General features: G+C 45.1%; 1 protein-coding gene and 2 long non-coding RNA genes across 3 annotated transcripts in view; 2 read left to right on the top strand and 1 right to left on the bottom strand.

Moving 5' to 3' along the window:
* The first annotated feature begins 2,609 nt into the window (after positions 1-2,609).
* Positions 2,610-4,956, top strand: LOC110595840. The gene is made up of 2 exons (XR_002482109.1): positions 2,610-2,695; positions 3,519-4,956. It is a non-coding gene; the product is annotated as an uncharacterized LOC110595840 (long non-coding RNA).
* A 1,184-nt stretch (positions 4,957-6,140) lies between these two features.
* On the top strand, positions 6,141-7,544 carry LOC110595839. Its single transcript, XR_002482107.1, has 2 exons — positions 6,141-7,167; positions 7,452-7,544. It is a non-coding gene; the product is annotated as an uncharacterized LOC110595839 (long non-coding RNA).
* Positions 7,545-8,673: 1,129 nt separating this feature from the next.
* Positions 8,674-26,339, bottom strand: part of SLC35F1 (solute carrier family 35 member F1) — a 165,389-nt gene continuing 147,723 nt past the window's right edge. Inside the window, exon 9 of the mRNA XM_021713678.1 lies at positions 8,674-9,720. Coding sequence (XP_021569353.1) covers positions 9,496-9,720 — 225 coding nt within the window. The 3' untranslated portion in view covers positions 8,674-9,495. The remainder of the gene's footprint in view (positions 9,721-26,339) is intronic.

Raw genomic sequence — 26,339 nt, 5'->3', positions numbered from 1 at the left:
TTCCGCAGCCCGGGCCGCGGGCGGCATCAGCGCCCTTGGTCTTGTGGGTCGGGCTGCGCTCCTAGAGGAATCCTGGAGCCCTGCGCTGAGGCTTCGGGGCGCCTGACAGCTGGGTCGTGCGCCGGCCACGCCGCCAGGAGGAACGCGGTCCTCCAAGGTAAAGGTGGGGCTTGCTCCTGGAGCAGGCTTCAGAGGAGTGGGGTGGAAGGCTCTTTGAATTTCCTTCCACGGGAAAAAATCTTCGTCCAGTGCTCGCAGCGCAAACAGGAGCTCCTCTGGAAGCCAGCGGCTGAACGAGGGTCTCAGGCCCCCACTAGAGGTAGGCTGTGGATTCCCGCAGGGTGAGTCCACGTAGGAGTGTTATCAGGAGTCACCGTGGGCTAGTGCAAGGCGTCCCGGGTTGTCTCAGTTGGCTTGGACTCTTCCCAGCATCTCTCCTTTGCCTCCGTGGGGGCACGTGGCTTTGCCGACACTTGTTTTGCCACATGGCTGAACAGGGGAGCTGGACTTCGTCTGTCAGGAACTGTCTACACCTGTCCGTTTCCTGCAAGTGGGCCAGCTATGGACAGAACCTCGGTTGGTACAAAATATCTGACTTTAGCCAAGACTCCCATTTAGACTGATTGAAAGCTTAACCTTGTCTTATTTTTCAGATTTTCATTTCCAACAGTAATGTTTTTGTTACTTTGTTCTTCTAAGGAGTAGAGCATATGAGAGAAAGGACTTTCAGTTCATTGTGATCAAGATAGCATGCAAGTCTGAATTATCTGCTGTATATTTTTGTCTTTACATTGTTCCACCTGATCATAATTTCCCCCTCAAGAATGTTTTAGAAGTAAAAATACAAGAGGAAGATAAAGTAGCAAATGATCTCATTGAAGGAAATAAGGTTAATTCTTCGGGACAGATGGCAGAGCCAACTCCACCAGCAGTAAAATTTTTCACAGTGTTTTGCTAATACGGGAATCGTGTAGTGCTGACAGGTAAGGACATTGGAAATAACCGTAACTTTTAATTTTTTAAAGCCATGAATTTTGAAATTGTCGTTGCTTTGGAGCCAGAGTGTTTTCATCTAATGAATATGCAGTGTGATGTTAAAGAAGCTTAATTCTGTGCCATGTTTTAAAACAAATGTGCATGAAACCTAGAGACAGTATCTCAGATATATCCTTGCCCAGTAGAGTTTTCTCCTTTTCTTCAAGGACTTTAAAGACAAAAGATCACGTATAGTTACACTGAAGTTCTAAAGTCAAGAAAACTCTTTTCCTGAAATGCTCAGAGAAGCTGTCATCAAGGATGAGCCAGTGGAAAGGCCAAGCTGAGAGGATGACAGCAGCCGTGGACGGCTGCCTTGAAGTGGGTTCATCACTTCGGGAGGAACAGACAGAGATAATATGGAGGCGCCAAGAAGCAGGTGCGACGGCAGTCCACTGGAAACAGATGAGAGTTGCGCTGCAGCTAGAAGAAGGCATGCTACTTCATCCTGATAATGGAAACGATGAAAATTGCACCAGTGCATAAAAGTCGATTTCTGTGCACTGTCAAGAGTCAAGGTAAGGAGAAGATATTACAGTGTGAGGCTAGCCATTCAAAACGACCACAGGAGAAATGGTAGAAGGGCGTTTCCGTCAACACCCCCCCCACCAACCCAGGTGCAGGAGGTGGTGGCCCCTCAGTGCCTCTCGTTAGAGGATGCCAGCGTGGCCCTCATGCCTGTGTGAGCAGCAACACGCACTTCTTGGGGCAGGCGGGGGCAGCTTTGGTTTCACAACTTCAGTGTGCCGATGACTTTGACCTCCCGCGGGATGATTTGATTTCCCCGCATCCTCACAGCACAGGGTTCGTGAGGCTTCAATGCTCAAGAGGAAATAGACGTGCCTTCACCCTGGAGGCAAGTCTGACCTTCATTCAGTGGCAGCGAATTGTCTTCCCAGGGCCGCAGCCTGGCAAGTGATGCCGACTCTGCACAGATCACTGGAGAACTTGGTCAGTGACCGCTAGTGCATGAATGGAGCCGAGAAGTCTCCCCGTGGAAGCTGGGGGCTCTCAGTCCTGGCTTCAGCGGTTGCTGCGTCTGGTTTGGGGAGTCTCACGGGCGGGGCCCGTCCCACAGACGCTGCTTGCGTGTGTGGGTTGGGGGAACAGCAGAGGGACAAATCCCTCCTGCAGATTTGCACAGAAGTATTCGTTTCAGAAGGACCAAGGCCATTTACCTGGAACATGTACTGTGTGCTTTTTCTTTCTTTGCTCTTGGGGACGCCTTGGTTGGTAATAGAGATCCCCCGAAGGACCACTTGTTCAAGTGCCTAGGAAGCTGCCTTGGCCCCCTGAGAGGGAAGGAGCTGTGTTCAGCTCTCTGACCCTTTTTCTAGCGATCTAGCCTCTCTGAGAAGTCACACACCGGTGTGTTAGCCACAGAATTTTGCCAGTGATGACTAAGGCTATCCCTTTCCAGGGCTGAACATCTCTCCTCTTCACGAAACCGCCTGCACACATACACGCCATGAAATGATCGCCTTGGAGTTTTCCGTGACAGGATCTCCAGTGTCTCCTCCCTCCAGCCCTCCACTCTGTGCCCAAGCTTGCAACTAAAATGCAAATGCACTTCACTGCTGTTTGGAAGTCCTGATTGCGAACTGAAAACTGGATGCTAAGTGAAGTCTCCGCCTTCAGCTGTGGACACCAAATCCCCGCAGTAAGTTATCCTCTATTCCTGACAATTTTCCTTTTAATTAAAACACAGCCTGATAAGCAGAATCTTGGGAAACATAAAGCTGTGATGTGATTCACTCAGCCATTTGTATGCAAGTGTGACCTATTTAGCTTTTAAAATCCTATTTAATGCCAAAAACGACATTAGAGAATTCAAACAAAAGCTCACAGGGAGTCCCATAATGAGACTGTTTTGATTATTCCAGTGATTAGCTCATTTCCTCTCTCTTTAGTAATTTCATTTGGAACAGTAGTCATTTTGAGAGCAAGGAGGTTTTTTTTTATTGCTGTACTAGTTTGCTGTGAGATTGGCAAGTGGCCAACCATCTGTGAAACTGCAATTATTACTATTACTTAAAATCTATCAAACCTCTTCGGGTGCTGTGGATGTAATTCTCCCTGCCTACAAAGACAAGGGCAAGAAAGGCATGAATGAGACCCAGTTTTGCACAAAAATGGTACTATTGCCTGTGTTTCAACCTATTCGCCCAAAGACAATACACAGAAATTGGACTTTGTGGACCCTGTTGGGAACACGTTGAGTGAAGAATGGTTTTGCCCCATGGCCACAAGCCATCTACTCTTCAGTGCCTAGGAACAGACTCCTCCCTCCCATGAGGAATTTGCATTCATCTACGCATGCATGTGTCGGTCATTCGGCATTTCTTGTGATGTGTGAGTGTGTCGGCGTGTGTCGGCGTCTACTGCCGTTTTCTTCGGAATGCTTCCAGTAGTGCTACCTCCTTTAGGCTCACATGTTTCCTTCGCTTTTTGTATCATTTTGCTTTTGTTTTTGACACATTTAGCAACTAGCAACGAAACAGGGAAGATGTTTGAGACATCCTTGTTGGAACGCTTCTCGCTTCTCTGCCAGCCTCAGCCACACATGACTCCAGGAAGGAAGGCTGAAGAGCCAGAGACAGAGCTGAGGCCAGTGCTGCTCTTCAGCAGTGAAAATCCATGCACAGCCTCACCTTCACAGGCAGGCGGTCTGCTCCACCTCGCTGGTTTGCCTCAGACAGTGGCAGGAAGACATGGCCAGGCACCTTGCTGCCGACCTTCTGGGAGTGGGATGGACCAGTGTCCCTCTGAAATCTGGGTTCATCTGGGGTGGCCCGGGCTGACACCTTTGTCCCGTATAATCATGGAGTGCTTGCTTTCACTCTGGAGAGTGTTCATAACTGGATCGTGAGCTATGTGCTCGGCCTACTTCATGCCCTCTTGCGACTCAACCATTTCTTTGGTGACCAACATTTGCACTTTTAGCCTGCATCATCGGTTTGGGGCGGTGAGTTCAGGAAGATTATTCTCCATTGTGTAAAACAATATTTACCTCTGTCTGTCTTGAAATTATCCTTCGGGCAGGATAGGATCCGTCCCAGCTCTGATGCTGAGGCTTGGTGAACAAGCTGTCTCATGCTTTTGTTGATTTTAGCCTTATCACACCAGCCTTTGTCCATCCAGATGGAAGCCCTAATTGGAGAGCCTATTCCCAGACCTCCTCCTTGTGAGATTGTTAGCTTTCCTTGTGAGTCAGGCTGCAGCAGTGTTTGGAGGTGACTTGTCTGTCTGAAAAGTGGTACACAACGGCTTGTCCTTTCAGGCACTGATGAAAGGCCATCTGGTAGGGGCAGGACTTTCCAGCTGTATTATAATTGTTTTAAATTAGACATTTTTGACCACATAGAGAATAAAGGAGAGAGACCCAGCCTAAGTGGCCTGTGGTGAGCCCTCTGTTTGTGCTTGCAGAACGACAGAAAGAAAAAAAAAGAAAAAAGAAAGGGAAAAAAGACAGTATACATCATTAGAATGCAATGTTATAAATTTAAAACACTATTTGCAGATTTTAAAAAATTGTTTTGCTTTGTTCTTTCATACCCCAGGCCTGAGCCTGAAGGGCCAAATATCATGTAAAAAATTCTCCCAAAGAGCGCATTTAAGTGGACATGGTGATTTCTTTCTTTTCAAGAACAGGAATTTTACAGAAAACAGTACTCAGGAGTAATGGCAGGAAAAAGGGAACATTTTGTAATAGAATATCTTATCCCTGTACTTTGTGTTTATGGTTTAGAAGTTAGATTACATTAAAACAAGATGTACGAGTGCCTTCCATGTGCAAAATTTTGCTGGGCACTGAAAATAGATAAGCTGGATCTAAATTCAGCTCCTGTTACTTCAGACATTATAATTTGTTTTCCTGTGGAACATCAAAATGATATAATAAATTATCGCCCTCCTGCTGAATTGTGCTTGTTTCTATTTTTCTCTCATGCTCACAGTCCCAAAAATCTCTCAAGTGTTTCCTATCTTATCATCGAAGAACTTTCAAGTACTTAGAAAAGCCAGTTCTTTCTCTTCAGAAAACTTTAATTCATTGGGGAAACAGATGAAACATGACATACACTTATTGTGTATTCTATTTGGACCCTAACAACTGAAATTCCTGAAGTTCAACTTTATTTCCTCTTTGATCAGAGAGCTTATTAAATAAAAGTAAACAATATCTTAGAGAAAGATTTACATTTTCCAGGGAAAAACTTTGTAAAACGGTGAGTCATATTTTTCAAGCAAATTATTTATGTGAAGCACATGCTGTTCTAACTATTTATAAAAGCAGACCATGATGGATCCCAAAGTAAGAGCACTTTATAAAGCACTTAGTGTGTTGCCACTTCTTGTTTTCTGAAAAATGGATGTTTTTCTTTAAAAACGGTTTCTTTTTTTAGATGAGAAAACACAGTGTATGTAAAAGCAAATTAGAGAGAGAGGGAGAGAGAAGACTCACCTCCCTGAGGTGTGGGAGGGCCAAAGCCAGGAAGCATGGTGACCGCCAAAGCGCAAAGAGCACACGGCCACACCAAGTTGAGCAGGCAGTGCTCCCAAACTGGTCTCAGTATACAACACAGACACGTCTTTGGTTCTGAGGTCTGGATGTGACAAGAACATGCAGACGTATTTACGGTCTGCCACAGGCACTCTTGAGTTTGCAAGGTGACAGCGGTTTGGGAGGAGGGGCGATCGCGAGACCCCGTGTGAGTTCTGAGCGGAAATCTGAGCAGGCCTTGCCCTATGCATGTGTACTCTGAAGACTGTTCTCTCAGTCTGTGCCAGGGCTTTCTTCCTTACAAGAAACTGTTTCTTGGGGGTGATTTATGTTGTCCCACATGTGTTTCAAGCATAGGCTTGGAGGTTGCAGACCCAGAGTCTTCGTACATACCCAGATAAGCAGTTGACTTTGCAAATTACAAACGTGTTTGGTTTTGTGTTTAGAAACTATAGTTCTGAGGCCAACCGTGCCCTTCTTAGTTTGGAAATATTTTCTTTCCGGCCTTTATTTTTGACATGCACTCAGCGACCGACATTTGTTGCTATTCCTAGCCATGGTTGTCTTGGTGCAGACAAACACACAGGAAGACCAAGAACTTGGTGCTTTCATGAAGCATTTATTTTTATTCGAAAACATTATGCAGGCATTACATTGCCACAGCCAGTCCATGGGCGCGCATGCAAATATCAAAAATGGAGAGTTTGTTCAACTTGGTGTAAATTTACTTTTTGGTTCGTATTTTTCACTTGCAGTGTCAGGATTAGTGTGCTTTGTTATGTGGTTTAACGATAGACTCCTACCCATGGGGTAAAATCTGTACTGGTAGCTAGCTGGGGACTTCTAAATGGTTATAAATCAAAAACCCCAAACAAACAATAGTACACGCTCATCAAAAGGTTAATAGCACAAGTTAGCAATATCTAAACTAAACACTGAAACATTTTTCATGGGACACAGTGGTGTAAAGTCTTCCATTGCTTGGTCTACCTGGTTGGGTATTTGAGTTTGAAGCTGTGGGAAGGTCTGACCAAGGCAAGCTCTGTCCCCAGGGCACGTTTTCATCGAGGAAGTGAGAACCACCCCTTATCTCTAGTGGGGTTTAGGAGAATCATGGCTTGCTCTTACCCAATCAACTTCTACACAAATTGCTGAAGTCTCATGTTTTTGAGGAGAGGTTGGTGGTGGATTGAAAAGCTGAAATTTCTGCTGGTGTCTACTGAGGTTATGAGATCTCAGAAACGAAAACGCTAGAGTTAATGTCATCCTACTCCCATTTCCCTCCCCATTCCCAAAGGATCAATAATTTTACACAGAAAGAGAATTTGTTCTTTGCTGCTTTTTTTTCTTCCTGAAGGGTCAGCATGGAACTCCTGATCTTGAACAATTCAATATATTATCAACCTTTCTAAACAGACAAACCAGCACACTTAGGTCACCCAGTTACATGGAAGTCTGAGTATTAGGACACTAAATGATAAAGGGTATACAGTGAATTAATCTCAGTATTCACACTTGGTTTCCATACAATGGAGCCAATTAAAATATCCTATAAAATAATTCAGATGGCAACCTTTAGCCATCTGTTGGTTGCAAACCTTTTGGAAATTTAAATTTTAAAAAAATTCCTGGTCAGGCTCGGTGGCTCAGCCTGTCATCCCAGCACTTTGGGAGGCCGAGGTGAGTGGATTGCCTGAGCCCATGGGTTCAAGACCAGCCCGGGCAACTTGGCGATTTACTGTCCCCACAATAAATCAAAAATTAGCCGGGCATGGTAGCTCCTGCCTGTGGTTCCGGCTACTTGGAAGGCTGCCGGAGCCCAGCGGGTTGATGCTGGGGTGGCGGTGAGCGTGCCACTTCACTCCAGCCTGGGTGAAGGAGTGAGAATCCAACTTAAAAAAAAAAAAATTTCTAGTCTATTGAGTGAACTTGGAAATAATTTCATCAACTTGTTTCTCATAAGACTTTACTAAGTGTCTACAAATTGTTATAAAAAAAATCAAAAAGACAAAAACATTTTGCTTAAAATAAATACTAAAAATGCAATAAGTCAAGCAGAGTATGCAAACCAAAGGAATGTAAACACAAAAATAAAACCACAGTCATTAAAGGTCTTCGGATCTGAATGGACAAAATAGTCAGAGAAAGGTATTTAATTGGTCTAAAAGGTAGCAGAGAGCAGATGTCGGCAAAGTTGTTTTGATATGATAGAACTTTAATACTGATTTCCCCACCCCGCCAACCCCTCGCCCCCCAGAAAATGAAACACGCTTCTAAGGGGGCTGAACTGAGCTGACCGTCAAATCTGAATGACGGAGAAGATAATTTTTCTTGCCCATCTCTGAGAGCAGGACCACCCACCCACTGCAGAGGGCAGGCACAAAGGCAAAGTGGATGCTTTGGCCTGCCAGGTTTAGGCCTTGTTCAGGCACTCTGGGAGTCCAGATGACACTGCACTCTGTCCTGCTACTTTCGAGAGACCCCCTGGTGTTTTGCTTTGCTTGCTCGCGTAAGAGATACTGGCTTGAACTGTCCAGCATTTCATAAACATGTATTTTTCCTTTACAAACCCTGTAACTCCATCGAGAATCTTTCTGAACAGTTTTAAGTCTGCCAGATTTAACGAGTACTTCACATACTGACACACAGGCTCTATTCTAAATGATGGAGGGCTCTGGTGTTTCTTAATTTCCTGTTTTTGAAAAAAGGGCTGTTTTAAGGGCAACAGATTAAACTAGTGACATATCCCTCACTCCACACCTTATCGGGATCCTGTAATTTTCTCTGTATCCATATAAATGTTGTATCAATACATTCTACTATTGAATGGATGTCCAATACGACCAAAATGCCAGACTCTTCAGTGATGACATTTTACCTTACACGGGAGCCAGGCCAATCGAGCTGTTTTCCAAGACTGCTCCACAAAGGCACCTTGACTTTGCTAGGAGGTGGCACGGCCGATGACACTCCACAATAAGGGTAATTTCCATGCTGGGATATTTTGTAAAGGGTGTCACACGATTAAGAGGGCAGAGGAGGACCACGGTTTTTTCCAGTGCCTTGACTAATTTCCATGTTATCACTAAGGATATCTAGGGGAAAAATGAGAATAGTTTTTGAAGAGAGGATATAGGGAGGGGTGGAAGACTTTAAAACGACGCCTTGCCCTGAAGACAAGTGAGACTGCTTCTGGGGCTGCCCGTGAGCCACAGACGTGGATCAGTCCTCATCCTGTCATTTCAGGGACTTGGTCAGCAGGCCCATGTGGCACAGCAGAAAGGCAATGGCCTGGAGCCAGCAGAGGTTGGACTATAAAAAGGCTGAAAGGTGTGTTTCATATCTATTCCTAGAATAGAGAATCGTGTGGTCAGTTGCCCCTCCCGACAAGGGTCATGGCACAAAACATGTCTGTGCAGGCAGTCCAACCGGGAACGGAGGAAAACCTCAGCCACCAGGTCCCTAGGATATGAAGCCGTCTCGGGGTGGGCTCCAGGGGCGTGCGTCACCCATGCAGTCTGTGCAAAAGATAAAGAATGACTCTCAAAAAGGGACTTGCCATAGAAAAGTAGGACTTACATGGACTACATGTGGGCCTGGCAATAGTGCCCACCAGGAGAACAAAACATCCGCCTGACGGTCAGTGTGATAACAGTAACCATCATGATTCAAACAACGACAACGGCAGTACTCGCTTTTGATTCAAAAATCTTCACAGTAATGAACGCACGGGGTTGTGGTCAGGATGCACACTAGCTAGCATCTCCCCAAGTCAGGTGGTTGGAGCCTGTGTCTCCCGGTGTGTGCGGCTGGCTCCCTTGACCGGCTCCGGAAGGTCTGCTACCTTGCAGTCCACCTGTGCAGACTGCACCCAGTAAATACCTTTCTCTACACACACAACAGCAATGACTAGCAAACGCCTGGCCTGGTGCCGGCCCTGCAGGCAGGCGGGCCTCGCCCTAGGCCACGCGGACGTGGGGCTCCTCCTCGGTCTCCTGGCCCAGGCTGGTGTAGGTGACCGACGGCTCCACCTGCGCGGCAGCTGGCAAGTCCACGGCAGGTCCTGAGGGGTTGCGGAACTGCTTGTACACACGGGGGTCCTGGGCGACGTAGGTGGACGTGGAAGAGTAGAGCACCAGCCCGATGAGGATGGTGAAGAAGGACAGTAGGTAAAGGCCTGAAAACTAAGCAACACAACAACACAGTCACTTGGCAGCCGGCGCAGAACCAGCCCGCGCTCACAGGACAGAGAGGCCAGCGGGGCCAGCGGGGCGCTGCCTCCTTGGGGAACAGGCAGCTTGATGAGTCGGCTGGCACCTCGGCGGAAGGCGAATCTTCTCTCCCTAACCCAGCTTGGTCTTATGGATTCCCCTTATCTTTTTCCTGGGCCCTGTGGCAGCAACTCCGCTAATAACACAGCTGATTATCTCTAAAATGCCAGTCTGAGGACCTGCCATGGTGGGAAGACTAGATACACACAAATGAAAATGCAACAAGCTAAAAGTAAAAGCTCTTCAATATCACTGACTGAAGAGCTGGTTGGTTGTGGCTTCACTGAACACAGAAGAAATACAGATATCCATTTAAGGCTAACGAAGCCATACCAAACAAGTTCCTCACTGACAGCTGCATCAGGCCACTCTTGTTTCACCTTAATCCAATTCAGACACTTTTTGTCTTCCAAGTAGAAAATGTTATTGACTTTGGTAACTATCTTTGCAAGATTAGATTATCCTTGGACAGAAAGAAATAACATAACATTCCACTCCTGCCCTGCTGATTTATAAAGGGCTGTATACGCAGCATTCTGTTTACTAATCTGCTAGCCCGCCAATTCAAAGAGTTTGAGGGGGAAAGGGGAGAAAACATTGGTTGAAACAAGAGCCCAGAATGTGCATACGGTTTTGGAACATCACGACTTCTAGACCCTTTTGAGCAGCAACTGGAGGCAGCTGCTTTAGTGGGGAGTAAAGTAACAGTAGGAGGGCTGTCGTTCCTATTGCCCCACCCATGTAGTCCTTCATTCGATGGATGGTTCCTTGCATGCTTTCTCTATATCAGACACTGAACTATGTGCAGAGGAAAGTGAAGGAGAAAACTTGGTTGTTCCTCTTGCCAAGGACTTAATTGTCCCAGTGGAGAAACAGAGGTACAGACAGACAGAAACAATACAGTGCATTTATGGCGTGACACATCTCGCTTTGGTCAGTAGCTATGATCCCAGTCTTGGCCATATCCTGCATCCGTGGGAAAAAAAGAATCAGTTTTATCTCTTATTTTATTTTTTGTGCTCATACTCTGAAAGAACAAATAACTGGTAAAAAGACAAAAACTAACTGGAAGCTGGAAGGAGAACAGGAAAATGACACAGAGATTCTACAAAGAGAGTTATAAGGCTATCGTGAAAGCTAACAGATGGGTATAATTATAATTGGTAGTTCAATCATAGCAAAGGTAGTCTTGACGGCAGCTCAGAAAAAGGGTATCCCTGTGGCTAAAAGTTCCTGCTACAGAGTTCCTTCCTTCCTTCCTTCCTTCCTTTGTGCTAAGACTAAAGATTTCCTGATTTTTTTTCTAGAGCATGCCTCACCCTGTCCTTGAATTCTTTTATTTTTTACCTTGAAACCGTGTGATAACACCACCTCTGATGGGTCTGTATTCTAGACTCAGCTTGTAACACCTTCATTTAATTAACTTGACATACTTAATCCTTTTTACCCATGAAAATAAATATGCCTTGTTCTTTTATGAACTTGTAAAATAAAATGGTAGGAAAAGACCACTAACTCAGTACGGTTGCATAGTGTCAGAAAAAGAATGATTTGTTTTCACAGGAAGACACAGGCTATACGTAACTGCTTTTTGCTGAGTCACTTCCGGCTTCTTGTTCTCTTTTTGTGGGCTTTTACCTTGGTGGGTTTTTTCATATAAACTCCGATGGAAACCAATTAAAACAAAATCTTGTAAGCCAATCAGCAAATAGGACATTCAAATAAAGTGTGTCACACCTATGCTAACCAACTAATAAATAGGACGTGCAAATAAACTAATCGTGTACACCAATCTACATATAACATGTAGGTGACATCCTGGAACATGATATAACCTCTGAAAGTACCCAGCCTATGGGGAAACAGGGGAGGAAACTTGCATTTTAGGGCCTAAATACTCTGGCTGAAACTGCTTCGGTGTGCCTGCTCATCTGAGGGACACCCAGAGTGCTTGCAAGAGTGTTATTTTAAAAAGCTGCTTCACTCTACTGATCTCGGAGTCTCCTTGTTGCTTTTGGACAACCCAGTCTGGAGCGGGGGGTGTCCTCCAGGGCCCGCATTCTAGCATTTATGGTCTTAGAAAACCTATTTACATCCCAGCTTGCTTCCTGAACTTCTACATTCAAAAGCTTTACCCTTTACCTGACACTTTGGTGGGTTAACTGGGTTTGTTCCTACATTGCCACCATTTCAAGTGCTTGCTAATTCATTTCACTTTCCAAGCGCTGCTGATGTGTCTCCAGCTTCAACTGAAGAGCCTTGCATGGTCCTAGGTGTGAACCCACCGCTACCACAGCAGATGGAGGTAGAGAGATTCAGCATGGTAGCTCTGGGTCATCACTGCATTCTCACCACCAAACTGGCTTCACACCCTAGCCCCACTACCCTCTAGTTCTAATTCTGGACAAGTTTCTTAACCTTTCCAGGTGTATGTGTCAGCAGAGTGCCCCTACTAGGAAGGGTATTTATAAAGATGAAATGAGAGGCGGCATGCAGAGCACTTACCATAGTTCCTGTCTTGCAGCAAACAGCTCACATTAACTCCACTGTTGTTATGATTGTTCTTGTTTTTATTATATCTAATAGCACTTATGATTGCAATGCTGATATATTTACTACTACTCTGATAGAATAAGAAATTATCTATTTCAAACAGTTTATTGATGCTGGGTTGTGTCTTCTTTGACCAGTGTCAAGCACTGAGCCTGGCACAGTACAGACATTTACTAAGTATTATTTGCAATTTGTTTTTGTTTATAATGAATATATAAATTTAATTATGGGAAAGTTTCAGACTAAAGGGGAAAACATGGGACAAAAAATAATGTTTTTTTTTCCTATTTTAGGGATATAAATAAACATCAAAGCTGGGCATGGTGGCTCGCGCCTGTAATCCCAGCACTTTGGGAGGCTGAGGTAGGAGGATCACAGGAGTTCAAGACCAACTGGGGCAACATTGTGAGACCTCACCTCTACAAAACATTAAAAAATTAGCTGGGTATGGTGGCCTGTAGTCCCAGCTACTTGGGAGGCAGTGGTGAGCCGTGATCATGCCACTGAACTCTAGCTTGAGTGACAGTGAGACCCCAATTCAAAGAAAAGAAAAGAAAGTCATTAAAAAAAAAAATCAGCCTGTACCAGTGGTGCATTTCAACATTTTTAGCTTTAAACTAGATAATACAATGTCATTTCTGGCACATAAAATGCTAAAAAAATGAACTCAAAGATCCCACTGAAACAGAAGCCGCAGTATCAGTCCATCATCGTTGACTCCAAAAGTCACCTTCAAAACCCGGGGCGAGGCAGGAGAATGCCAGGACGTGGCGCTGGAAGGACAGCGAAGAGAGCCAGCTGCGGGAGCAAGACTCGGGACTGCCGACCGTGGCTGGGGTGGGAGGCTTCGTCGACTCGGGCGGGACAGGGGTGGACAACCGAAGGAGTGCAGGCATGGGGACAGAGGCTCTGACAGGCAGAGGGCCTGAACTCCTCTCCGGTTCTGATTTTAAACCCCATATCCCGGCTGGATCAATAAGACACAGACTGCATTATTATGCTTTGTGAAGCAACTGCCTTTGCCTTTGTAAGAAATGGCCCTTCGATGTAGAGTTTACGGGGACTATCCTTTCTGGGGACATGGAAGCAGCAGGCTGAATGAGAAATTCACTACAAAAGTGTTTTCTTGGGACACAGCTTTAGCATGAAAACGTGCTTTATTTTCAACACATTTCTATTTAGTTCATACAGAATTCAGTCAAAATTGGTTCAAAAGTTAGATAGCATGGGAATTTACATGATGAGGGCATCCTGGAAGTCAACCAAGAGGCTTTATTCATAGATGGTAGAGAAAGTTTTCATTTGATACACAAGCCCAGAAAGAAAGCAGTTGAGCAAGCATTTTGACAAATTGGGATAAACAATGAATGTTATAAATGGTGACTGAAAGATGTGGCTTTTTTCAAAAAGAAAGAAAGAAAAAGTTTCATTGTTGTCCTCCTTTCTTAGTCAAAGAAAATAAAGTTTAGTTTGTTCCTAACAGAACAGCCACAGTTTGGGGGGGCTGCACTTACCTTGTAGAGTCTTCCTTTCAAAAACCAATCAACTGAACAGCAATTTTGTACAGTCCAGACTGCTTAATTAATTTATGTAAAATAAAATGGAAGGCTAGGCACAGTGGCTCAAGCCTGTAATCCCAGCATTTTGGGAGGCCGAGGTAAGAAGATTGCCTGAGCCCGGGGTTTTAAGACCAGCCTGGGCAATTTGGTGAGACTTCGTCTCTACAATAAATAAAATAACTAGCTGGGCATGATAACACGTGCCTGTAGTTCTGGCTACTTGGAAGGCTGAGGCAGAAGGATTGCCGGAGCCCAGTGGGTTGATGCTGGGGTGGCTGTGAGCGGGCCACTGCTCTTCAGCCTGAGTGATGGCGTGAGACTCCAACTCAAAAAACAAACAAAAAAATAAAACCAAATGAAATTTTGGTTTGTCCTTAACTGATGTGCTGAATGCCACATTAACCAAATAGCAATCATATGGATAGGCCAGCTGTCTAAGAGCTAGGTTTAGCCTTAGTTGGAAGCAACAAGCTTTTTACAGGCTTATAATCCATCTTCCAAGACACCTCATTTTGCACAATGGCTGTGTCTTCATCCGATCATCTGAAGCAACACTCAGGGATTCCCAGGATGTATAGTGAGTGCCTTCTGATCCTTGTTCTCAGAGACTCATCGAGGTGGAGAAAGCAGCAGAAGCAATGGTGTCTAGTGCAGCCATGCTAACAGAGTCCGTCCTTTCCCAGCCCTCAAAGCCACAGTTAGATCAAATGCAGGCCAGAGTGTGTCTGTAACACAGAGCCAGCAGCATATTCTGACAGGCTGCAGTTTGCAAAGCAAGGACCATGAGGCAAACCTGGGGCAGCAGCCCCTGCTCTCGGTGGCATTTAACATTGAAGTTGAGTTTTTTTTTGAGTCTTACTCTTGTCGCCCAGGCTGGAGTGGCACAGCACGCTCACGGCGACCGCAGCCTTGACCTGCTGGGTTCAGGTGATCCTTCCGCCTCAGCCTTCCAAGTAGCTGGAACTACAGAAGCATGCTACCACGCCTGGCTAGTTTTGGTGGTTTATTGTAGAGATGAGGCCTTGCCAAGTTGCCCTGGCTGGTCTTGAACCCCTGGGCTCAGGCAATCCTCTTGCCTCGGCCTCCCAAAGTGCTGGGATGACAGGCGGAGCCACCACGCCTGGCCTGAAGTTGAACTTTAATAAACAAATGACTTCGGTGGACCTAAATCTATACAAGTAGAAAACGACATGACTTGAAAGTAATTTCCAGCCAGGCTCGGTGGCTCAGCCTGTAATCCCGCGCCTTTGGGAGGCTGAGGTGAGTGGATTGCCTGAGCCCGCAGGTTCGAGACCCACCTGGGCAGTGAGACCTCATCTCTCCAATAAATCAAAAAATCAGCCGGGCGTGGTAGCGCGCGCCTGTAATTCCGGCTACTAGGAAGGCTGAGGCAGAAGGATCGCTGGAGCCCAGCAGGTCGAGGCTGCGGTGGCCGGGAGCGGCCACTGCACTCCAGTCTGGGCGACAGAGTGAGACTCCAACTCAAAAAAAAAAAAAAAAGAAAGTAATTTCCAAGAACATTTGCAAATGTGTTAACTAAACTATCTGAAGGGGAGGGCAGTTTTTCAAGGGCTGCTTTCCCTTCTAGCTTGACCAAAAAGACGGCCGTCAGCAGGAGAACATGGCGATCTTGGAGAGGTGCCGGCGGACGGTGAAGAGACCCTGGGCTGCAGCTCTGCTTTCACCGAAGCAGGACCAACTGCTCCCATCGATGGGCCCATTGCTTTCCTTCTTTCCTGGGAAGGGGCCTTACGAGGCCCGTGTGGCACACGCTTCTGCAAGATACAGCTCGGTAAGACCCTTGACGCTGCACTTTGGCCATCCTTTGCCAATCGATTTGACTTTTGACGCTGAGGTATTTCACACACGTGTGACCCCAATAATGATTTCCTTTCTAGTTATTATTCAGTTTATGCTTGTAAAGAGATACAGGTATAATTAAATTTTCTCCTATTTTTAACTCTTTGGCAGAAGCCATCTATGAGTGTAGAGTCTTGGACTCTGAAAACTCAACAGTTGCTTTGGAAATCAATGCAACCATGGATAAGTAGAAAAATAAATGGTAGCAACTGGCCATTGTCAAGGTCATGCAGCACAGCCTGGAAACTGTGGATCAAAGAGCTACTGGGAAGAATTTCCATGTAGTGAGATTGGCCTGGTAATTTTGACAGGTAAGTTATGCCTGGGAAAAACTAGACTTTTTTTTTTTGAGTTGGAGTCTCACTCCATCACCCAGGCTGGAATGCAGCGGCACGCTCACGGCCACCCCAGTGTTGACCTCCTGGACACTGGCGATCCTCTGCTTTAGCCTTCCGAGCAGCTGGAATTACAGGCATGCATCACCACACCCAGCTCATTTTTTGATTTATTGTAGAGGTGAGGTCTCGCCAAGGTGCCCAGGCTGGTCTTGAACCTGTGGACTCAGGCAATCCTCTCACCTCGGCCTCCCAAAGTGCTGGGATTACAGGCGTGAGTCACTGTGCCCGGCTGAAAACTAGACTTTTACTTAAGTTTGTGAAAACTGTTCTGAGCATTCTTTGCCATGTAAGACAAAGTGTCCTCTTTCTTCCTGTACTTCCCTACTCTGCAGTATAAAATACATGCATAAAGATGAATCGACTGGCACAACAAATCATGATTTCTGGATCAAGGAAGAAGAAATAAGCCTAATTCTGTCTAAAATGGAAGCAGATGGCCAGGGTGGAGGTCCTGGGTACCAGAGTAGCGTGAAGGTCCCTCAGCGGCCAAGATGAAGCAGCATGCCAGTGAAGAGTGAGCCACTCATTAAACGTGATGCTGCTGTAGTGAAGAACAACTAAGGGAGAGTCCATGGTGTCCTGAGTCCTGGCGTATACGTGAATTAAAGGATCCAGCCACCATCGTGGCTTTGGCCACAATCGTGGAAGGGAAATGGCTGATGCTCTGCGCATCCTGGGTAGGAGAGAAAGGACATTTTAACAGTGACGACCCTATCTCTTGGCAGCCCTGGCTTCTCAGAGGGCCGAGGACCAGGCCTGAAGCCCAGGAGTGCACTGCTGGGAGCAGAACCAGAGGATGTTGGTCGGTGCTGAGCAAGCCGTCTGCTGTGAGAAAAGGTGCTCCCTGGTCCTGATCTACTGCTGCTGGGCCGGAGCCAATCGCGACTCAGGCCAAGACAAATAGCCAGGCCTGGCTCCACGGAAGAGCCGACACAAACAAGTGATGCCTGGCCTCCTAATGTTGGCTCCGCACTGAACTAACAAGATCATTTTTATTCTTATGGAGTGTATTAAAGATGCAAAAGCTCAGCTTCAGGGTTTACTGAACTGGAAATAAATTGCCTGCAGAGACCAGAGCTTTTTCAAATGCGTTCAGACTCCCCACTCTCACCTTTCTTAGTTCTCCTCGTCCTCTTTTTCTGTTAGGAAAGAAAAATGGCTAAATCTTCCTGGTTGGATATTGCGTATTTCTTTCTTCAAGGTCATAAGACAGAACATTTCAAATGTGAGCATGGTACACAACACTGAAGTTAGTTGTCTTTAGAGACTAAGAACACTGACCCCAGCCTCCGCCTTCCATTCCTTCTCCAGCTTGGGAATCCAAATCCCAACTCACGCTCATCTAATCAAGACAAAATAAACAAAGGAGTGCTGTGGTCGGAATGCCAAACAGTTTCTCCATCCATATCAGAAAATCAAGGCTCTGCTAAGACGCCAATACTTGGGAAATGACTTTCTCTCCAAGCACTGTGCTGCAAAAGACAAGAGAAGCAGCAGCCAGGGCTCTTGCCTGTCTGTGTGTCTGACTCCGGCGCCCAGGGTCAGGCTGTGCCCAGGGCTGCAGTCCCAGTTCGGGCTATGGGGCCTCTTGTTTGGTTTGCAAAACGAATTCGTTTGGCAGCATAATTTGTGCAGCCAATCACCTCTCAGGCCAGTAAGGGTCCTTTTGCAGGCAGCTACCTTCCTCTGTGGGTGATTTCACACATGAGTACAGCAACAGGGGGCTAAAAATGGATTTCTGCTATTATCTTTCATATGACAAACAGACATTTCCACTTGGTCTGATGAACTGATAGAAATCCCTGTTCACACAGACTTCTATTTTCTGCCCTCCAGAAAAAGAGAAAAAACAAAAAACATAACAGCCAAGCCAGAAGCAAGACAGAGGTCTGACTCTGTGGGAGTGTTTAACGATAGGCTGAGTTACAGCAAAAGCCATTCAATGACTCATTTATGTCACCTTCTCATGGATGGTTCCTATTATCACTTGTCAAATAGACGGCATTTGCGTGAGAGGCACGCTGAGCAGGGGCCTTCACTCTGTGTGGACTCTTGCAACCCAAGACCTCGCCTTTCCTTCAGCAAAACACAAATGTGCATGCTGGGCTGGAGCGATTTTGCAGGAGATGGAATTTTAAAGCCCGTGAAACATACTTAGTTTGCGAAAGTGGAAGTATGGCAGCTCGGCCCATCCAAGAACCCCCTCCCCCGTTCCAGCGGAGTCGAGGGGTGGAAATGGAAGTGCCATCTTCCACTCTCAGCCCTGCTATCCACTAGCAACATTTTTGCTTCCTGTGACGGCAACCTTAGGCTCTGCTGATCTGAAAGTCTCAGTTCCAGACGAAACAAGGCTCCCGTCAGGAGGCAGAATGATGACTGCTCTGAAAGTCAAGATCGCCCCTGGCCACTCTGGGCTCCTCCTGGTTCTGCATCTACAGGCAAAGAAGGAAGCTGAAATGCTGGCTGGGTGGTCGATCTCGACTGCCAAGAGGAGACTGAACTGTTACTTGGCCACGGATGTCAGGAGGGTGTGTGGAATACAGGTGATCCTTCAGGGGGGTCTCTTAGGGTTACTGTGTCAGATTCAGGATTGAAGTCAATGAAAAGGCACTTAACCCAGGCAGTACTATCAGTGTCCTGGATCTTTCAGGAAGGAAGACTTGAAGACACCCCAAGGAAATGACCGTGACCAGCTGAGGTGCTGGCTGAAGGCAAAGGAAACTGAGCCGTGGTGAAAGACACCAGCTATGACCACACAGCAGCTACAAAAACAAGATCTGTGACTGTCATGAATTTTCTTCCCTATTTTGTTATGAATATGCCTGTGTGTGTGTGTGTGTGTGTGTGTGTGTGTGTGTGTGTGTGTGTGTACAGACATCTTTGTTTTCTTTCTTCTCTTCTCTTTTCTTTTTTGAGTCGGAGTCTCTGTCGCCCAGACTAGAGTGCAGTGGCATGTTCATGGCCATCACAGCCTCGACATGCTGAGTTCAGGTGATCCTTCTGCTCAGCTTTCCAACTAGCTGGAACTACAGGCGTGCACTACTACATCTGGCTTATTTTTGATTTATTGTAGAGACAAGGTCTCTCCATGTTGCCCAGGCCGGTCTTGAACCCATGGACTCAGGCAATCCTCTCGCTTTGGCCTCCCAAAGTGCTGGGATTTTAGGCGTGCGTCACCATGCCCAGCCTTTCTTTTATCTTCTTATCATATCACATAAGAGATATTGGCTTACATTAGAGCACTTATTTATTTATTTATTTTTTGAGTTGGAGTCACACTGGTCTCCTAGGCTAGAGTGCAGTGGCATGCTCACGGCCACCCCCGTGTCGACCTGCTGGGCTCTGGCGATTCTTTCATCTCAGCCTTCCAAGTAACTGGAACTACAGGCACGCACTACCATACCCAGCTAATTTTTTAAAAAAAAATTTATTGTGGAGACAAGGTCTCGCCAAGTTGCCCAGCTTGAACCCGCAGGCTCAGGCAATCCACTTGCCTTGGCCTCCCAAAGTGCTGGGATGACAGGCTGAACCACCGAGTCTGGCTGCATTATAGTATTTAGGCTAAAGGATCACAAGGAGAAGAATGAACATCATCATCCAGGGTCTTTGCATCCTTTTCTGAGAAAAGAGTATGTTTTCAGTTGTATGTAGGACAGTTATATCAAGTTAGGTAAACATAAACGTTGTTATTGTCTTCATTTGGAGATCAGGTATTATTAAATATTATTGGAAGACGTAAAATTGATGCCGAGTTTACAGGGGATGGACTTGTGACGGTCACTTTCATAAGCCAGCTGGGCTCGGCCACAGTACCCAGATCTTTACTCAAACGGTCGTTGCTGTGGAGGTATTTTAAAAACAAGGAGAACATCCAAGTCAGTCGACTTTGAGTAAAGCTTGTTGCCCTCCATAATGTGGGTTGACCTCATCTAATCAGCGAAGGTCTTAAGAAGAAGATGGAGGCCCCTGAGGAGAGGAAATTCTACCCCCAGACTGTCTCTAGACTTGAACTACAACATCAGTGCTTTCCTGGGTCACTAGCCTGGTCTCCCTTGCAGATTCTGGAATTGCCAGCCCCTAATCGCATGAACCAATGCCTTACAAGGAATCAGTTTCTCTTTCTCTCTACACACACACACACACAGACACACACAGAGAGTTTAGAATACTAATTGCTTTCTCCATGGCAAGTTTTAAAATGGAGTTTTTAACGATATTTTCCAGGGACTATCAAATGGAATTCTATGGTATGAGCTCTAAAATCAAAGTGATGGGGTTTACACCCCTGCAACCTCTCCTTGCTGCGTTTTGGACAAGGTCCTGACCTCTCCAAGTCTCAGGACACTCACCAGTTAGCTAAGGATAACACCAGCACCTGCAACATGGGGCTACTATGAGCATTAAATGAGATGATCCATGTAAAACTCTTGGTGCAGTGTTTGCCACCTGGTAACTGTTCAATAAATGTCAGCTAGTGTTGGCTTTACATAACAAAGAGCAAATTCTAAAGGCAAGACAGGTGTAAAAATCTTCCTCAAAAGCCTTTCTGAAAAGTTCATAAATCAAGTTGAATTGCAAATGTATTTTTGAAACTGGCTATTTAAAAGAAAAGCACAATCAACCCATCTGGAATGGAAGGGCTTTATGTCAATGCGAATAACAAACTTCTGGTTTATGGATTCTGTGTTGGACTTATTTATGTGGAGATTCTTCCCTCCCTCCCTCACTCCCTTCCAGACAAGGTCTCGCTGTTTCCCAAGCTGGAGTGACAATGCTATTCACAGGTGAGAGCATCATACTCTGCAGTCCTAAACTTCTGGTCTCCTGTGGTCCTCCTGCCTCAGCCTCCTGAGTGAGATTTTTGATAAAGATGGAACCACCCATATAGAATTAATATTGGATCATGGAGTAGAAGCTGCAGCTATGGTTAGATATTTAGAAACATGTTGAGTCTAAGTTTACTAGCAACCACCTTCCCATCCCGACCCCTAGGGGCCCATCGATATAAGACTGCCTGAGGATACAAGAGGCCAGTTTGAAGACAGAAAGCAGCTTCAATCTCCAGGTACCCCATGCTCCTCACACCTTCCTCCTGGACTGCCTCCACATGGCTCAGGGCAGGTGGGTGTGCCTGAGGGCCAGGGGGTTGTTTGACAGACAGCGTGGATTGTAAAACCTGAGAATGGAATCTGAGATCTTTTTCACACTTCATACTCTGGCAGACCGAACTCCCACCCAGGCCCAGAGTACTAGAAAGTCCTCTGCTGGTCATAGGACAACAAAAAGACGGTGCCCCCATGACATCACCCACCTACCAAGAGCCCTCATCCCTCTGCCTGCCAAGTTCACTTTAAAAACCTCATCCTCTGAACCTCTGGGGAGGTGAATTTGAAGCAGGTGATTTCTCCCACCCCTTTTGCTCAGCGGCTTTGCAATATTAAACTGTTTTCTCCATCGTAGTGGCCGTGTTAGTTTTGGCTTTTCTGGGCAGTGGGCACAAGAACCTGGTTCAGCTGTAACAGTGATGCGTAACTATGTAAGTCACAGGAATTCTTGTAACTTCCTATTCTTCCTATTCTCATTTATAAATTTCAAGTAAGTACTCCACATTGGCAAAAATTGTGTATGAGCATCTGTGGGTATATACATTAGCTCTTAATTTGCTTCCATGATGTGGTAGGCTGAAAAATAGCCCATCAAATGACAGCCATATCTTAATCTCTGGGACCTATGACTGTCAGTTACACCGCTTGGAAAAAGGTATATACAGATGTGATTAAGTTAAGGATCTTTAGATGAGAGATTATCCTGGGTGCCGTGGACTAAATTGTGCCCCCCCTTCCAATTCATACGTTGAAGACCTAAACCACAATGTGGCTGCATTTGGAGACTAGGTCTCTAAGGAAGTGATTCAGGTTAGATGTGACAATAGGGGCAAGAGCCCGATTCAGGAGATTTCGTGTCCTTTTAAGAAGAGACACCAGTGTTTGCTCTCTCTCACTATAAGAAGAAAACTGTCCTCGGGAAAGCACAATGCATAACAATTCTGAATTTGGCATGACAAACTTACTTAGCAAACAATGTTGCAGGCTACTTTTTCCAAAGCATTTTCTACATGCCACTTTATTTTATTTTTAAAGTCCCAATCTCTTGGAGAAGTATGGAGTCACCTGATGAGCATCTCGATACTGAATACCTAGGAGGAAGGCAGAGGGTTAGCTCTTGAATGACAGCTGACACGGTGCCCAAAGACCTTGACCCTCAGCCCAGTTGTCGCCACTTCCGAATTCTTTGGTTAGCTGCATCACAGAGTAAACTCTTTCTGTTTCTCCCATTCCCTGTACTCAGGTTTCCAAGGGCAAGCCATGTTTCTTTTGTATAGGGGAAGGACTCAACTTGAATTCAGCATATCTTGGAATAATCTTATGGATTACTGACAAACTCGGAAGCTGTTCTTTCCCAATTCATAGAAATGAAAAATGATCAAGAAACACTACCACGACTAGGGGGAGGAAACTTTGAAAAAATGAAAAATGAGCTCCCCGGCAACAATATTGGAATTCTGTATTTCTTTCTCTTTCGTGGAGGCAGGAAAGAAAAAAAAAGAAAAAAGAAATGGATGAGTAATTTATGTGTTAGGAATATTATGACACAGCAGCTATCAAGGAAGAAATCATTTTCTGGTTTTAACGGTTAATTTTTTTCTAAATAACAATTTTGTTCCTGGTCGATAGATGCCACCTTCTCCCAATTCGCCCTCAATTTGTTCAATTCTAAATTATAGAACATCATGGAGAAGAACTGGCAACAGGCTCAGAATTTTTGGTTATTCCATAATAAAAATCTTAGTGCTGTTATCGCTGAATTTTCACAGTACTGTATAAACTGTGAAATTCATAAAATAACATATAAAATGTAACTGACATTTAAACACCACTAATTTCTTTTTCTTTTAACATTAAGCTTCACCTGTTGTGCAAATGAAATGAAATCATTTCCTGTCTTGGGACTCCTCAAGTCTAGAGGGGCGCCCAAGTTGGACATGCATGAGCCAACAGAAGCATGGCCGTTGGAGAGTCTCTCTCTTGATACTTCTGAGGAAGATGGGACTGGGGAGGCATCACCAGGCTGTAACGAGACCCGCCGCTTAGAAAGGATCTTCCTTACCACCAAATCAGCCTGTGTGTTTAACAGTCTCTTTTCTCTAGACATGGGATTCTGGGAAAAGTTAATTTAATAATATTATTTTTGCTTCTGGAACTTGCATCTTCTGGGGTGCATTTATGTGTGAGCCCGGCTGCGAATGCGGCTGTCTCCAGATGCTTTTGCTTCCCAAACGGTTCACTGTTATTTGCCAGCCACACCTCAACATTCCTCCCCTTCCACATCTCCGCTCAGGGCCACTGGCTTGCACCAGGGCCCCGCTCATTCCTTTCCGTGATGAAAACCACAAGCCAATTATACCGGAGATATTTCACTGCACTGTGTGCATGCCACAAAGATCCTTCTGACAAAACTGACAGATACGGCCTCAGACACCACCGAGAACTTAAATGTGAGGCAGGCACTCACTTGCTCTAAAACTGTGTAGACATTTATGGTTAGCTTCCAAACAAGTCTGCGCATTTGACGTGCAAAGAAATGTGCAACATTTTGTGTACAGTTTTTACCTTTTAGCAGCTTTATTGATGACACACTTTGCAGAGGAAATGATGGTTTCCCAGTGTCAAAGACTAAGGAAACTTTTGCAAGGACACTTGCAGTCTACATCAAGGGTCAGTAACCTAACAGATATGGCAGACGCCTAGTTTTGTAAATAAAGTTTTATTGGAATACAGCCATGTCCATAGTAGAGTTGTGTGGTTGAGACTGTATGGTTGGCAGTGCCTAAAATATTTACAATCTGGCTCTTCATGGAAAACTTCGCTGATCTCTGACCTGTATCTACAAATAAAGATACCTAAACATAGTATGTGATAATGACTCACTTCACAGCTTTACAGTGGAATGATAAAAATAATAAATGTAAATATTGGACATAGTTCTTTCTTTAAATAAATTCCTTTGCAAATGGTCACCCTTTCGTGTGAGCTCCATTCTTGCACACCCCCAACACAGTTTCAACGGCCTCAGACCAACTTTTCAACCTTCACATTCTCTTGCGATGTTCCCTAAGCAACTCATCAATTTGATCGGAGAATGAATCAGAACAGTGACTTGCTACTGTGGGACCTAAATTTTTGTTTTTCAGCTGATTTCACCAACTTGAGACATAAAGAGTTCACATCTGCCAAAAGATTTCTGGCTTCTAATGTGAAAATTTCTAGGTAATGTTCAGCATAGAAAATCGGAGGTGAATCTTAAAGGTTTCCTGTAAAATAAACCAATTCTATCTAAAATTACTGAACACCCACCGTGCCAGGCACTGTAGGCACACCAGAGACCTGGCAGAGAAGGAGTCACCAGAGCCCCTGTCGTCCCAGAGCTCAGTACGTACTCCCTACGTGAAGTCAGCCCTTTCATTTAAAGAGGGCATTGGTGAGAACACAAAGGAAACTTGAGTACAACCTATACATACCAAGACCTCCACAGAGCAATGGGAAACCACTGCATGCCTGCACATATAAATGCCTGTGTCCCTGGAGCATCCAGAAGAAACCGGATGTGAAACTTGTTGCGAAAGTATACATTCTCATTAAATTGAGTTATGCTGCTAAGCCTGAGGCCCCACAGAATGGTTTACGATGTTTTGTTTTGCTTTGTTGTTTTGAAAATAAATACATTCTAAAATGTATTCAAATGAGCAGGAAACTAGTCAGATGACAGGCTGTACTTAGCAATCTAATGAGGACAGACTTTTAAATGTGAGAATAATAAAAACAGTAACAAATGCTTTGAGTTTTTGTTCATGTTTCTCAGTGAAAACTGATTAAAAAAACATTTACATCTTCTAATCAGTGTCTGTTGCAACTTTGTCCACTTTTTTCAATGGGAGAAACTTGTAGTGAGATTTCCTTCTTATTTGAGAGGATTGCTAGTTGTATTGTTTTGTGATTATAAACACAATAAATGTTCGCATAGAGCTTCAGCAATACCTTGTTTATGCACTACTTAAAAGTGTGAAGAGCATTAAATGTAAGTTCAGTCATCCTTTGGCGTCTGTGGGGGTCGGTTCCCGGCCTTCTCTTGGATGCTAAAATATGTGGATGTTCAAGTCCTTGATAATAAATGGGGTAGTGTTTGTGCCTGTAGCCTCTGGACATCTTTCTGCATACTTTACACTGTCTCTAGATGACTTACATCTAAAACAATGCAAATGCTATGTAAATAGTTGTATTGTTTAGGAACGATGACAAGAAAAAAATGTCTGCACAAGTTCGGCACAGAAGCAATTCCTTTCCCCCCTAAGCATTTTCAGTTCCTGACTGGTTGAATCCATGGACACCAAACCCACAGCAATGGAGGGCTGACTACTGCACTCCCCATTCTACCATCCTTAAGAACAACACTATTTGTTGAATATCCACTGTGCCAAATGGTGCAGCGAATGATTTACAGGCATCATTTCATTTAATGCCTCACAGTTAAGCTTATGAGATAGCCACTATCATGACTCCCATTTTGCTGACAGGGAAACTGCAGTTGGGAGAAGTCTGAGGCTGAGTGCCTGGTTGTGTCAGGGATTCTTCGTCAGAGGTCCCTGCACAGAATTCAGCGGGTTGTGAACCTGGATGGGGAAACTGTCTTTTAACGACATGTAGCATTTATTCGATTGCAAAGGTAGGCAGTGAACTCAGTTTTAGCAGCACCTTAGACTTTTTCTCCAGCAGAAATCATACACAGCGCACAGGGTCGCTTCGCATGACAGTCGCTGCGGATCTCTCCAGTTATCACTTATGCTCCTCACTGCTTTGAAATGACAGTAGCTATTGCATCTGCTTCTAGATCTTGTGATTTGTATATTACCATGTCATCAGGTGATGGTCTCAGTTACGCTCGGCTGCTCCCCTTGATACCAATAAATCAAAGGGGCAGAGAACTGGTAGAAAGTTTATTTCTGAGTTCGAATCCAGGGAGCAGAGCCAGACTTGAGGTCTTTCAAAGTGGTTCTACTCACCCTCTAGGCTTTTACAGTTCACTTTTATAGTCCAGAGTTGTTAGG

This window comes from Carlito syrichta, unplaced genomic scaffold (genome assembly GCF_000164805.1).
Source record: "Carlito syrichta isolate Samal-C Ts95f unplaced genomic scaffold, Tarsius_syrichta-2.0.1 Scaffold304667, whole genome shotgun sequence".
Lineage (NCBI taxonomy): Eukaryota > Metazoa > Chordata > Mammalia > Primates > Tarsiidae > Carlito > Carlito syrichta.
This window is presented reverse-complemented; position numbering and strand designations above follow the sequence as displayed.